Source organism: Lissotriton vulgaris, chromosome 10 (genome assembly GCF_964263255.1).
Source record: "Lissotriton vulgaris chromosome 10, aLisVul1.2, whole genome shotgun sequence".
NCBI classification, from domain to species: Eukaryota; Metazoa; Chordata; class Amphibia; order Caudata; family Salamandridae; genus Lissotriton; species Lissotriton vulgaris.
This window is the reverse complement of record NC_141698.1, coordinates 506,353,443-506,368,146: the sequence shown is the minus strand read 5'-3', so window position 1 is coordinate 506,368,146 and position 14,704 is coordinate 506,353,443. Positions and strand designations below refer to the sequence as shown.

The following is a 14,704-nucleotide window of genomic DNA, read 5'->3' as shown; positions in this document are numbered from 1 at the left end:
CAAAAATTACCCAAGGTCTGCCACGCAAAGGCAAGAACCCTGTGTAGGAGAGTAGGGTCTGCTATCCTATGGTCACCCCAAATTTTTGCTTTTTGCTTCACTGGTTTATGACTTAATATGGCTGTGGGCCTGCTAATCAGACCCACAGCCTGTTGTTCTCTCTCTAAATTACTGCCAATGCTCTCTAGGTGCATTACGAATTGGAACTGGTTCACCTTATTGGCCCCTGTAACAGTGTACCCTAGGTACCCAGGGCATAGGTGCATCCAAGGCCTACCAGGGGCTGCAGCATGTATTGTGCCACCCCTGGCCTGGCCTCCATATTTGACACAACTGGCTGATCACTCAGCTGGGGTAAGTTGGTGTAATCACCTCCTACTTAGATATAGTATCCCTATATCTAACCTTAACTGGACACATATGTTCCTATCAGCCACTCCTATGGAAGGCCTCATCAATCCTGGAGGCAGAGTGCTTGGAAATATGTGAGATGGTGCTCTAGCATGAGCTGAGCCTGTCTGCAGCTGTCGGGAACCACTCCCTTAGCTGTTCCAGGATATTGCCATACCATATACTCTTAAGTGCATTATAATCCTCGCGGTTATATGCTAACTTTGGTTTGGCTTTATCAAAACATGTCGAGTAAGGTGTCATACGATTTGGAATACTATCCCCTCGACAGTTCTGTCGACGGGGATAGCATTCCACCCTTCTAGAGGGACACGACATGTGCGTAGCCTCAACCCCGGTTAAAGTTAACCAGAGCCTCAGCATCACAAAATGGACGCTGCCACCACAGACACAAGTCTGACCTCCTGCTGCTGGGAGTCCTTCCAGCGAGGGAGGCTTGGACAAAGGGTTTCCTGCCTTGGGAGGTGCGAGCACCACCCCGGACAGGATTTTGTGTATTGGGTAGGACAGGGCTGAATAGATTGAGACATGCCCGGGGCACACAAGGTGTCCCCGTGCATAAGCCAGTCCAAACTGGTCCTGGGACTTTCCAGACTCAGGCCTGGCGAGGAGCTGGACAAAGGAAAGGGGGTGTAAGCGCCCCCCTTCCTGGTCCCACCCAGAGGAGGGACCTAGCAGGTGATCCACCCCTCAGATTGGGAATAAGAGTGGGAGCAGTGCCATTGCACCTCAGATCATCCTGAATCAACTTTAAACTAAGAAGACGACTGGACTTCGACATTCTGCTGCACAGAAGACTGAAGAGCATCTCCCTTGTGGCCTAGGAGTGGCCACCCTGTGAACACAGACACCATCCAGCAACTCGACGTCTGCTTTGCCGCTGCCTCCCGCCAGAGCCCGAGCCCAGAGCCTGACAAGACCCAGACTCCCAGATTTCTCACAACCCGAGCCACAGTCCCTGCAAAGAAGCGACCCGTGGAGGCACCGAGAGACGTGGGACCGGACCTCTTGAAAGACCCCCAAGAAGCTGACTGCGCAGCATCTGAGGCGTCCTCGACGTTGTGCTTTGGGGACTGAGAAGCCCCACCACCGAGCAGCCCTTGCACCGAAGATCAGCCCCCCAGCATCTCCACTATCTGCGTGGGGCCCTTTTGCATTGTGCCACTTGACGCGCCATCCCGGCCACTTGCCTCGTGGTCAGCGGCCATCTTGGTGACGAAATCTTCAAACTACACTGCAGGTCTGGTTGCTCCAGACTGGCCCTCGCTCCTGTAAAAGGGAGCACCCGCTCTGACCTTGCTGGCCCGAGTGATAATCCTTTTTTGATTCCTGGGTGGCTTGCATTAACCAAGGCCTGTTTGCTCCAATCAAGTTGCCAACACCGCCAACAGTGAGAAGCTTGTGTGGGACAGCTCGTGATTGACTCCTGGACGTCCTTGACCTCTTCGTGTCCACGTGGCTGCAGAGAGAAGCTACACCTCAACGCCTGTTTGCACCCGACATCGCCTGGTTCCAATCTTGTTCCACGGTAGTCACTGGCTAGTGACTTTGAACATTGTCTCCTCTGCTTTCAGGTCTTCACAACTTCAGATCCACCCTTGGATCCACCTGAACTCTTCACATCGAGCCGCCTGCAGCATCCTCAGCTCCAAGCACCATCGACCAGCGTGACGATACCCGACACTACTTCGACCCTATGCACCCGCTTCCTGTGGGTGAGGTAACTCAGCAACACCGGTGTTCCCACACTGGTACACATCTCTAGGGCCTGTGTCTTAAGTTTCAGCTTTCTAGGTCACTCGGAAGGTTCCTAACTAACTAACTTTATAACTTTTGCGCACCATAGACATTGCATTGGTGAGTGCGTGCACTTTAAACACTGCACCCGAATCCCGCGGGCCTTTCCCGACTTAGTCACTGCTAGTCCCGATCAGCTCCAGCGATTCCCAAGGCCCTAGGCCTGTTTCCTTTTCGATTGGTATCTCTTATACCACTTTCTTAGTATATGGTTTAGGTGGCCCCTAGGGCTCATCCATATTGTGCAACTTTTGTGTATTTTAAACTGTTTTTTGTTTAACGCTTGTGCTTCTGTGCTCATAAAGAGTTCAGGGGATATTTGTAGTTAATAAATATATTTTCAATATATATCTGTGTGGTGTCCTTTCATTTGGTATTCAAGGGGATTGTGTGCGGTAATACAGCTGGCTTCACATGCCTTTCAGAGTTTAGCCTAAGACTGCTTTGTCCACGTTACCATTAGGATAACTGGACTTACAACCAATCATCATAAGGGTTGCTTGGCATGGTACAGGGTGATCACTAGAACTAGTGAGCATCATATACCAGGCCAACTTCTCACACCCTGGCCAAGAGCGACCGGAAAGTGTCAATCCCACAAGTCCAACGAAAGGGACACACCACAACTTATCCAGAAGCCACACCAGAAAGTGAAGTAAGCAAGCCCAGCAAAAGGCGACCACAGAACATGCCCACACGTCGCAGAGCCAACAGGGTGAAGGAAACCCTCCACACCGCCACTGAATACACAACTAGAACCACGCGAGCCATCGGCGGACTAGACCCTACCCCCCAGACAGCCCGAAGAAGCACAACCGCAAAAGCCACCCTTCTGCCGTGGGCCTGCAGCAGGCACCCGAAAAGAAGCACACCGGACCGACCCATGCCACGAAATTGGCCACTCCATATCCGACACCCCAGGCAACAAGCATGGATGGACCTGTAAGAGAAGTGCAACCAAAGGTACGGTATTGTTTGTGCAGGAGCCCAGGAGCGACTGAAAGTAATCCCAGTAACAGAAACAATTGAGAGCATCATACTTGCCAATATTTGGAAACATCTTAGAGGAGGATAGAGTTTTTAAAAATCGTTAGAATTGAATCCCCCATTATATCAGAGAGAGTGCTGTACTAGTAGGGAGAGAAAACAAAAATGATCTAATTTTACTTATAATTGGAAGTCTTAACATGCAGGATGACCCGGTGTAGTGGGACACAACGATTTGAGGGAGAATTACAGGCGGAAGATTTTCATACATACTAACATTTTAGAAAGCGGGAGATGTTAAAAGTAATCAAGAGAATGTATTTCTCCAATTGACATATTGAAGCAGAGGCAATTACAGGGTGGAGATAAGCAAAACAACGCATTTATTTGCTTTATAAACCGAGTCTTCCCCTGAATTGAGTCTATTGGCACATATGTGATTTTCCCCAACTAACCTGCTGTTCCCTTGTTTATTTATTTATTTGTGATGGTGGTCGGGCAACAGCCCGGCTTGGGTTAAAATGGCGTCCTGGTCGCGCATGAATCTTCGGGACTTGTAGTATTTTCATTCTCTGTTCGCCATCGGCTTACTAGAAGGGGAGGGGTTTGTATACTACAAGTCCCAGGGGGCACAACAGGTTCCCTGCTTGAATGTACCAGCGGGAAGCCCGCGCAGGAGGATGATGCAGGGAGGTTAGGAGTGGAGAGATTCAGATCCCGGAAAAATGTGTGTCCACCACCACCAACCTGAACCTAAAGAAAGAGAAGGCAAACACCTTGACTGTGTGACTGAGGGTGTAGAGGGAGGCCATGGCTGTGCATGACAAGGGGAAAGCCAAGGCATACATATATATATATTTTTTTTGGGTTGAAGGGAGCCTACTCCAGAGCACCCAAGATATTAGCCATTGTGTGTTAGTTGTTCACTGATGTTTTATCTTACACATTGAATTGGAGTCCTCGCTTTTAAGTTGCTTTACACTCAATCTCAAATAAGTTCTTGTGTTTTGGTTTCTAATTAACTCTAGTAACCTTGAAACCAGGCAGTAAAGTGGAAGCAAAATGGTGCATCGCCATCTTCAGTACAAATGATGCGCAGTGCCAGAAATAAGTTATAGTTCTACATAATCAGATAAAGAATAGTGAATTTGGGGGGCGGGGGAAATAATGGCGATTATAACACTGTACTACTGGAAGCTCAACTGAAGACAATGGAGTGACATATAGGCCTTCTAGTCCAATACTACAATATTGCCTTTCTGTTTGTCCCTGTTTAGTCTTGAACATTCTATCCTCAATGAGTGGAGTGTTCTAATAGCATTACCAGACATGTCCGCATTAAAAATAGTAAAGTGGGAGGCTTTGGGGAAAAATTGGGGAAATGTATTGTCCCAGTTGGCATGCTGAAGAGAGTTTAGGCGGGTGAGAGACTGGTAAAATTAAGTCATTTTTGGCTTTAAAAAGTCAGGAGTCTCCTGTCTGTATCAGGTCTTTTCATATATAGGAATCATAGTCCTCCTTGCTTTGGCTATATAAGTTGATAAAGTCCCTCTTCGCCACGGTATGCCTGAGCCTAAGGTGGTAGAGGGTCATTAACAGTCATTATACCCTCAGATGTGGGCTGTGTAGTGATATATGAGGTCATGTGTCTTACTCAGCTGCAGGCTGCAGTCATGTACTGGCAGGCAGTGGTGTAATGTAACATGACTGCCCACCCTATGCAGAATTGGACGAGGGTCCCTAGAGTGCCCTATATCTTATGGATATTAATGGGTCTTTATCTGAATAGGGGTCCTCTGAAGGGCTGGGCGCCCCCTAGTGGGCTGTACCCCCACCAATGCGCTGTAGGGGCTGGTAGGCAGTGATGCAACATGACTGCCCACCCCTGCAGAATGGGATGAGGGTCTCCTGAGTCCCCTATAACATATGGATATTAATTGGCCTTTGTCTGAAAAAGGGGCCCTCTGAAGGGCTGGGCGCCCCCAGTGGGCTGTATTCCCCACCCCTGCACCTCAGGTGGCTGTGTTACCCCCCCCCCCTGCTGGTAGGCAGTGATGCAACATGTCTGCCCACCACTGCAGAATGGGATGATGGTCCCCTGAGTCCTCTATATCCCCTGGAGGACTGTGCGGATCTCCCGCCCCCCACCCCCAACCTCCCCCTTCGTAACGCCTCTGCTGGAAGGCTTGCCTTCACAAGGGCCTCCCAGAGACGGCCATCGCTTTCACTGGCAGCGATGCGTTTCTCTCACGCTAAAGCCTCGTTCAAGTGAGCGAATAGGCCTCCGGGGCATTGGGCCTTGTTCAAACACAATCTTATTACGAGAATAAAGGCCCCCTGCTCAGGTGAATTGTTATTAATGTGTTTCAGGGAGCCTGGCCGGTCCCTCCAGATGCGCTTGGTGATGGCAGCGAGCCCCCGCCCCCCCCAAAGCGCTCTCCTCAGCGGGAGCTGCCAGGGACCTGCTCTCTAACAAGCCTCAGAAGGAAGATGACTGGAATAACAAAGTATGCATTTTTATGAGTCTAATAAATCATCTCACTTTTCCCTGCTTTTGAGTGTTTTTGGCACTTCACACTGGAAATACCCCAGCTATAATTAAATAGGCGCGGGGAGCTCACCTTAAAGGTATGGGAGGCATTTTCAGTCAAATCAATGACAACACTCTTGGCAGGCCAATAAAAATACACAAGCAGCACTAAAAGTAAAACGCCCCGAGTGGTGCGCGCACCACTGTGAAGCATATGTTTTCAATTATCGCGCCTGTGTCTGGGCACGATAATTGAAAGCATATGGGCTTTGGTGCGTGTAACAGACACCAATATGCCATGGGCGGAGCTACACGACCGCCTATGGCCTATTGTGTGTTCTGTTAAAAAACAACACACACGCAAAGCCCAATCAAAATGAACCATAGGAAATGAACAAGCATGAGTGTGTGAAATTTCCAGGTCCATTTTGAAAACTCGTACAAAAGGACTCTGGCTGTGCGAACACTGCTGCACAGGGTATCGCTAGGACGAGACCTAAAAAAACAGTACCAGAATAAAATGTCATGTTAAAAAGAGGGAAAGAGTCAATGTTAACTCGTATGATATTTATTAAAACATTCCATCTTTCGGATAGTTCCCTAATGTTCAGTATCATAAAGTGCAATAGGTGTGACAATCCGACAGTGCAGTGCCAAATTGATATGGGAAGTACAGAATATTCGCAAGATTCCAGCTTTCTAACCCGGTAATACATGGATATCATAGTGTACACTCCCAATGGTCAGCTTTCCATAGCAGAAAGAATAGTTTCTCGTCTATGCCATAAATTTGCCAAATAACGGCTAACAGCAAAGACAATCATGATTGAAGTAAAGCTTTTCAAGATTCTATAGGCGATAAGGTGTCAGGTAACCTCACTATTCAGACATACAGGACGTATCCATTTACGTCAAGAACCAAGATATTCCGGTCAAAAGAACAGAGTGTGTTCTTTGGTCTCAGGACCCAACACAGGACCCAACCCATATGCCAGACACATATAGGCTTTTGGCTAATGGTGGTGTAATGATGTCCAGAAAAGGCTTGAGGAATGGAGTGATCTTAAGTAAAAAGAACTTGTAGTTCCCCCTAACCTCTTCTAACAATCTGTAGATCGCTTTTAGCAGCTGTTCTTAATCTTTTGTTAGCCATTTTACAATCAAGATTGAACCATTTAACCTCCTTCACTGGAGTAGGCTGCTTATGGTAAGTTTTGTTGTAGAAAATGGCTTGCAGCATGGGGGAAAAAAAAGTTCTTATACAATTTTGGGTTGGACATTACATATGGCCAGGTGACTCTCCGATGATTATTAGCTAACAGTGGTTCGGGTACCACTGACCACTGACACTATTAGCCCTTTCCAGCGCTTTCCCAGAGTGGGATAGAAGCGATAGCGCTAACATTTCAAAACCATTTTACATGACAGTGTTACCGATTTGGACATAAAAACTTTTCAAAGTACGAAATGAATGAAGCGATACACCAATAGAAACAAATGTAGTAACAGCACCATAAAAGTGTGCTTGAAAGGGTTAGAAAATGAGACAATACATTGCTAGATAGTTATAATGGTTATATTGCTTGATGTTGAAACTTTGGGCGGTAGGTCATAGCTAACCTAAGTCAATTTTGTGCAATAGTTGGTTAATCATTTATTCTTCTTGTCTTATTATGAAATGATGATTCAATGCATTATATTTGATTTCAATTAAGTGTCATCCATTTAAAGCTGATGTATGCATTTAAGCTTTAAACGTGTTCTTACTTAATTTTCCCTTAGCAAGCATAATAATTCATTGGTATTTCTGCAGATGGTGCATTATTTGTTCTGTGTATGTTTTCTCTTACATGTGGAGAAGTGTGGCTCACCGGTTAGAGGCGGCAGACCCAGAAGCAGAGGCCGGCCCGGGACCAGGGTTCAATTCCCGACGCGGCAGGGTACGGAACCAATGTCAGCGGGCTTGATAAATCTCGCCTCGGTGCCTCTCTAACCATGGGTCCCATGCTGCAACTCTGGGCAATAGCTTGCTTAATCTCCACAACGGCCCCCTCGCTGCCGGGGATGCCTGCCTTCACCTCTGGGATGCCCAAAAAAGGACCATCTCACAGGGAAAGCCAGGACGGGTTCCCCAGCGGTACACAGCGCCAAGAAACTCCAGGGTGAACGTGCGCTCTACAAATTCATACTAACATAACATACAAAGGACATTCTTTTAAAGTTCACCATGAGATGGCTCAGTGGGAAAATCAACCCAATGCCATAGTTTGTTACATTGTATATTTCTTATCACTGAAAAAACTGTGAGGCCCAGAAAGCCAAAGTGTTCACATGAAGTACTTTAGAAAGAATGCAGGAGTAACTAAAATGTATTAGGTGATTACATACATAAACTAATCATAAAATAGATTGACCAGTGGAATGACACCAAGTCATTAAGGTGTCATAAGGACTATAAAGGAAGAAACCCCAAAAGAGAAACAGGAGAGACACACAAACTTAACACAATTCTATTAATTTTCCTTTTTTGGGACACACTTCCACTCAAGGCTATACCTTTTTTCCTTTTTGATGCAACACACACATTTTAATCTCTTCCTTAGGGAATCATATTTTAAATTTCTATCTTGGACTAGCTTTTGCTAATGTGGCTTCTTTGCTGAACTAATTGATTTGTTTTTGCTTCCTCTTTTCGCCCTTGCTCATGGACTCACCCTGAGAGGACTTTAAAATGGATTTCTTTTACTTCTTTGTTTTAAATCTTTAGATGCTGTTAAAGAGAATCAAACTAACCTTCAGCCTTTAATGGTGGTAGGAATCTATAGCCACTTATCTGATATTTGTTTTAAACCATCCTCTTTAGATTTGAACCTCTGACTAAATGTGTAGTATTGTACTACATGCTTCAATATTTGTGACTCAGATGCTTAAGACATTGCTTATCTGTATCAATTTGGGAGCATTAATACAATAACTAAACTAGCTAAATTGCCTGAGTCTATTATTGTGTCCTGATGTTCTTTATTTGAAACTGAGCTAAATTACTCTTTTGATCTAAATGTGTTATAAGAACAATCAGCAAATCCTTTCATAATATCAAGTTCTGCTTTTTTTATTCTGTGTTGCAGTAGCAGAGATTCTAGTGTGTATCATTCTAGTTGGACTACATTTCTTTAGGAGATGGGGTCGCCCCATTCCAATACTTTATTTTTACAGTATGGTCCTGAGAGTAGTGTATTTGAACCTCATTTCAAACTTGCGAGCAAGTCACCAATTAATGGTCCTCCTTGGGTGGCTAACATTGAATTTTTTGGGACATCCTAATTCCCACCCCTTCAATAGGTAGAGAAAGAGCCATCAGAGGACCATTTGTCTATGTGGTAAGGGTGATGCTTTGATTTGTCTAGCTGTAGGGGGCCCAGTACAGTTAGAGGGACAAATGAGTAAATACTGATTTGAAAGTTAAACCTCAAAGTATTTATACCACTTACGCTGAATCAGAAGTAAAGAATTATGATCACTGTGAGTGCAGATATCAACGTCCATGTCCTCCAGCAGTGACTAAAGCCTAACATCTAAAATAATCAATAACACTTGCATAGAAACCTCGCTTAAATGTGGGCACTCTAAGGGAGTCTGAATGAGTCCGTCCATTACAAGCTCTAATACTCCAGCCCACACTTAAAGAAGTCAATTGGAGAGCAGTACGGGAGAAGTTATGATGTTGCTTCCCATCTAGCTGGGGAATATTCCCCTGCTCGCCCTCCATTTTTTTAAAACTCTTTAATATAAGGTGACGGTTTAAAAAGCATGTTAAAATCTCCTGCCACTATTATCTTAGCGTCCTATTGATTAGTTTCAATTAGCTCATCCAAGAGCGTTAGCACAGGTGACTTGCTGCCAGCTGAGACTGATCTAATGCATACATTTATTAGTACCAGTTTCAGTCCTGAGGGACATTTAAGTGAAACCCAAATATGCCAGATGAATCAATCATCAGGGCTGTGTGAGTACAATGGCAATCGTTATTTATCAATGTGAGCAGCCCTCCACTAGCTCGCCCATGTTTCCCAGGGGTTGAGCTTCTACGCTGTAGGTTGAAAAGCCATCAAAACACACAGTGATTGTAGACCAAATCGCCTAAAGCATACAGATAACATAATTAGCAATATAAGATAATCATTCTGAATCTACTAGTTTGAGTTTAACACCATCCAAATTCTATGAAATCATTGAAAAACTTGATCGCAGAGCAGGATCTGAGTCTTCCCTTAGATATAGGACTACAGGAGATTGTGATACTGTGGGAGAGGTGTGATTCTAAGAATTATCAGTAGACTCCCCGTAAAGCTGTTCCTAGACTCCTTAATGCCCATTCGCCCTAGATAAACATTTGTAAGTCTCAATGACAGAAACAACACGTTTGTCCATTGGAATGGGATCAGCCGGGTCGATTAATCATTCAATTGGGTTCCGATTGGATGCCTCTGATTGAGCATCCGTACAGGGCTCTTAAGAACGTGAGTCACGGGGGCTCTAACTGCTGCCACAAGCAAAACGGTTAGCAGGAGGTGATAATTTCAACCTAACTTTGCCTTTGACTGGTCCCACAAGATGGGTCATGTGCAATTAAAATTTTATGAGGCTTTCAACCAGTGTTTCGTCTTTCATTAATACAGAAATATAGTCAGAAGTTGAGGATTCAGTGCTGTGTCACTTAGTGTGTTCAATGCCAGATCGGACTATGGACCTTACGTTTGATTCTGAGCCGGTGCATAACTTAATTAACTAGTTAATTAACTTGTTGGTTTCTTAAGTATTTTCTTCATATAAAGTGTCATATGAAGTGTTCTTCTGGAGTTGTCCTGAACAACAGGTCAATAAGGGAAACTCTGGATTGGTGAGTAGTGATGATGTTGGTTCCTACTATCTAGGGGGTCTCTTATCCCAGAGTAGAGGTTAATAGGATGTTCGCCAGTGTATAGAGCAAGGGGAGTCGAGAACTGTATGAGTGAACTAATGGTAAAGTTACCTGTGTTATTGGGACAGATACAATTGGCTGCAAAGATAAAGCTTTTGTAGGGGGAATCAAGCGTCCCAGGCTGGTTTGAAGCACTGTGGACTGTGCTTGATGCGGTAAATGAGGAAGATATGGAAGTAGCTCTCTCGTAATTGGTTTGTGTCCAGAATTACCACTGCATCTCTCAAGTCTCTTACTGAATGTGCATTTGAAGCAACATTGGTTACTCTGTATATTTCAAATTTGTGTAGAAAGAGAGACTAATAATGCCTTTAAATTGTCCAATTTTTGATGGAGTGATGCATGGTCAGGACTCGATATGGGCAGCTGTACAACATATGCACACTCTCTACTAGTTTCCCTTATAGTTTGAACTTGAGATGGAGCCAAATATTGAGTCGGAGAACAAGGAATCGTCTCAATTGTTGCCAGGGGGCAAACCTGTTAGAACAAGGGATGTTAGAAAGGATATTAACTTCAGGACTGAGTGAATGCCAGGGCACAGCAGATGATTTCGGGCCCAAGGTCTTTCTGGTTATAGTTCCTATTTGTTCCGACAACCCCAGGGTTACGGAGGCTCTCTGGATTCTCGTCATAGTAGTACATGAGCTATCAGAGGAGGAAATAGCACGGTTGGGTGGAAGTTTGTTTCTCTTGAACATATATGGTACCTTTGTCAAATCTGATCTGCCACTAGTAAGAGTTACCTGTGTAATTAGCATTGATTTAACTTCTTCAATCAAATGGTCAATATCATCAAGCGTACAGTTACTAGCACCTTCTGTGGAGGGACCTGCTTTCTCCCTGGCAGATTTCCTTGTTTTTTACGCTTGCAGAAGATTTAGAAACTTCCATCGTTCTCTAAGTTCCCATGTTGGCAGTAACAAAATACAATATGAAGCGTAATATGTCTTGGGGATTTTTTATTCTAGCTGATTTTCGCTATGTTTTTAACTCATTATTTCAACCCGATGCCTTTTCTTTTGATGCAGTGTTCTTTACAGTTACCTTGACAACAAAAGGTCAAACAACTATAATACAAAGCATTATTTTGGAAATTGTATCAATTTAATCGAATGGGGCTTTGCGTGAAAGTAAATAAAATGTACCCTTACTTAATGTAGGTGTTAATATTTCTCTGCTGTAATGCAGCACTTTCTCATTTACCAAATACATTTTTTAACAACTATGAATTCTAAATTGTTTCGCGTCGGGTACAGTGCAACCGTTTAACAGCAACAGGGTTACTCACATGACAACAGCTGGACAATGGAGGTGAAAATAAACCTCTCTCCTTGCTTTAGGCGAAACAGTTGAAGGACGAACGAAAAAAGGCCAATGCAGCATAGGGTAGTAGACATGATCATGGTGGCTTGAATTGTCTGAAGGGCTTGAAAATCTGTGGAGTCAAAGAAATACGCATTCTTAAAGTCACCAACATTACCTTTAATTTCATTGTTCATTGTTCCTGCAACATCTCATTAGAAGCAGAAATGTGTAGTCTATAGAGCAATAGGAGTAGGAAGCAAAGGCAGTTCAGAATAAGCCTATCTCTGAAAGGGCTGCAGGGCTGGGAGGGAGTCAGTCACATGCCCACCTACATGTGACTAATTGTGTTGTAGTCTTGCAGCACTGGCCTGCTTTAAGTGTTCCAAAGAGGCCAGCCCTTCTCTGAACATGTCAACAAAAACCAAAGTGGACACACCCTGTGCAAAGAATGTAGGTAACTACAAGCAAAGATAATTTACTGTACAAACACGAAACATTAAACCACCTGTTCTACAAACATGTAGGCTACATTGACAATGTCTGCTAGTTAGGCTTTTGTGGTGATCTTCTCACTGTGGCAGGACAAAGCAATATCTAGTGATTTAACAATTATGAGCAGAAAAGCAAACTTAAACCAAAAAAATGCTCAGAACAATCGCTGAAACCAAAATGTATACACCTGTAATCAATATATATTTTTGCTGCCAAATATACAATAAAAAGTTCATTAAAAGCACAGCCACTGGAATTATACGACTACGCTGCTGTGGCGTTTTTCAAATAGTTATGGATTTGCTGCATCCATCATCTGCTGCATAATTAGCAGAATTTTACAAAAAAGGCATTTCTAGCTCAAACAGACCAAAAGGTACAAAAATGCAGCAACATGCGTTACTGTGCAGTGGAAGACACTTCGCTAGGATTGACTGGTTACTTTCAATAGCTTCCTGAGCGATTCTAATGAGGTGAACATGGGTGAAAATGACAAAATAGGAAGTAATACTGTCACAAAATGTGCCACATTACACCGCATAAATTACCTTTTCTTGTTGCATAATTTAATCAACCCTGCCACATAATTTGGTTCTCTCTAGGGGCATAATTCCAGTGGACTAATGTAAAGTAATAAATATATCGAGGTAGATTTATAAAAGCATTCATGAGTACAGAAAGTAATAATAAAGTAGCACTCTTGTATAAGCCTCAAAACGTCCACCTCCCTATTAGTAAAACGTTAAAGAGAGCAGAGTCCTCTCTATTTGTACTTATTATGTATGAATATTAACCGAATAGTTCCATTTTAATACCACTTTAGATGTTGTGTGCCAATTCATAATGGCACCTAAGAGTATGTAAGATTAGTACAAAGTACTTCTTTACGTACTCCAAACAGCATTTGTGAATAGTTCTCATCATCTTAACCCCTCTTGTCAAAAATTACAGCTAGTTCATACAACACATTTCTCACAGTTTCAGTCATAAAATAAGGCTTTCCTAGGCCTTGAATTTAGAGACCATAAATTAGACATACACAAAGATCTGCCCCAGATGACGATTTCTAAACACAGATGTCTGTGGTCAAATGTAGATAGACATCTACAATTGTATTGGGATGTCATAAAATGCGTTGTTTAGCTTTATAGACGCCAATAGAGAGCAGAATGCTTTTGATTTGATGAGAAAGTGTAGTTTAAACTTAGTATAGTTTATCAAGAAAACTCTTGCTTCCAAAGATCGTGGAAGACACAGATGCCCAATCTATGAATTGACAAGAACATGGCATGTGTATTTCTTCCCAACCTCAGTGGAATTAGAAATACTGTATGTGTCAGTAACTCAAGGGCGTGGAATTGCTTCACATTACAACATTTTGGGGGCTAGACAGGCGGGAGGATGCTGGCATGTTTTTGCCAAGAATTTTACCAAGCCATTTCAGCTGCTTTTAGCAGTTGAAATATCTGGGTTCAAAACACCAAATCTGTTGGGATCTGGCAAGTATTTCTTCTGAGCCCTGTATCTCTTGTGACCAGCTCCATCAGTTTTAAGAGGCAAGTCGTAATAAGGGTCAAAGTTCAAAACCAGAAGCCAATCAATCAGGTTTGAACCTTCAAAGCAAGGCTGATGGCATGGGTGTGGAAAATTCATTCACTCTAGGTAGTACAGGCTATAGGTTCCTAGCCAACAGTCATAGCAACTGGCAAAACACAGTGTCTAAATAGAAAAAGAGGTCTTGTTGTACACAAGTAGTTGTCAAGAAACTAAAGAAATAAAATATTTCTGTATTCAAAACACAACGATTAGAACATTAGGAAAAATAATCAACTCTGTGGCAGGTGAACCTATTGCAAGGAGGTGTATTTAAATAAATGTCGTGAATGTCCAAGGCAGGCGAAGTTCCTGATAGAAATAATTCACTTATTGCAGAACCCCAAATAAGACTGCTTCACACTTCTACTCAGGACTGAACTAGAGGTATCCTTCTCAAAAACTCAACATCTCATTCCTTTCCATCAACATTGGGTACGCTAATGAATCTACAATATTACACCTTACTCCTATTGGTCAATGGTTAAAATTTGAATAGCTGTCAAACTATGGTAATCATAGATAAATATTAAAAATTACAACCATAAGGAGAGGGAAAATAAAGTGCACATTTAAATGGCGGCTAGCAGGTAATTTTAAAAGAC

General features: G+C 43.4%; 1 protein-coding gene across 1 annotated transcript in view; it reads right to left on the bottom strand.

Annotated features, from left to right (window-relative positions):
* The window catches only part of EMP2 (epithelial membrane protein 2), a 111,330-nt gene that overhangs the window by 17,051 nt on the left and 79,575 nt on the right, over positions 1-14,704 (bottom strand). The window contains exon 4 of the mRNA XM_086941362.1: positions 11,998-12,144. Coding sequence (XP_086797488.1) covers positions 11,998-12,144 — 147 coding nt within the window. The remainder of the gene's footprint in view (positions 1-11,997; positions 12,145-14,704) is intronic.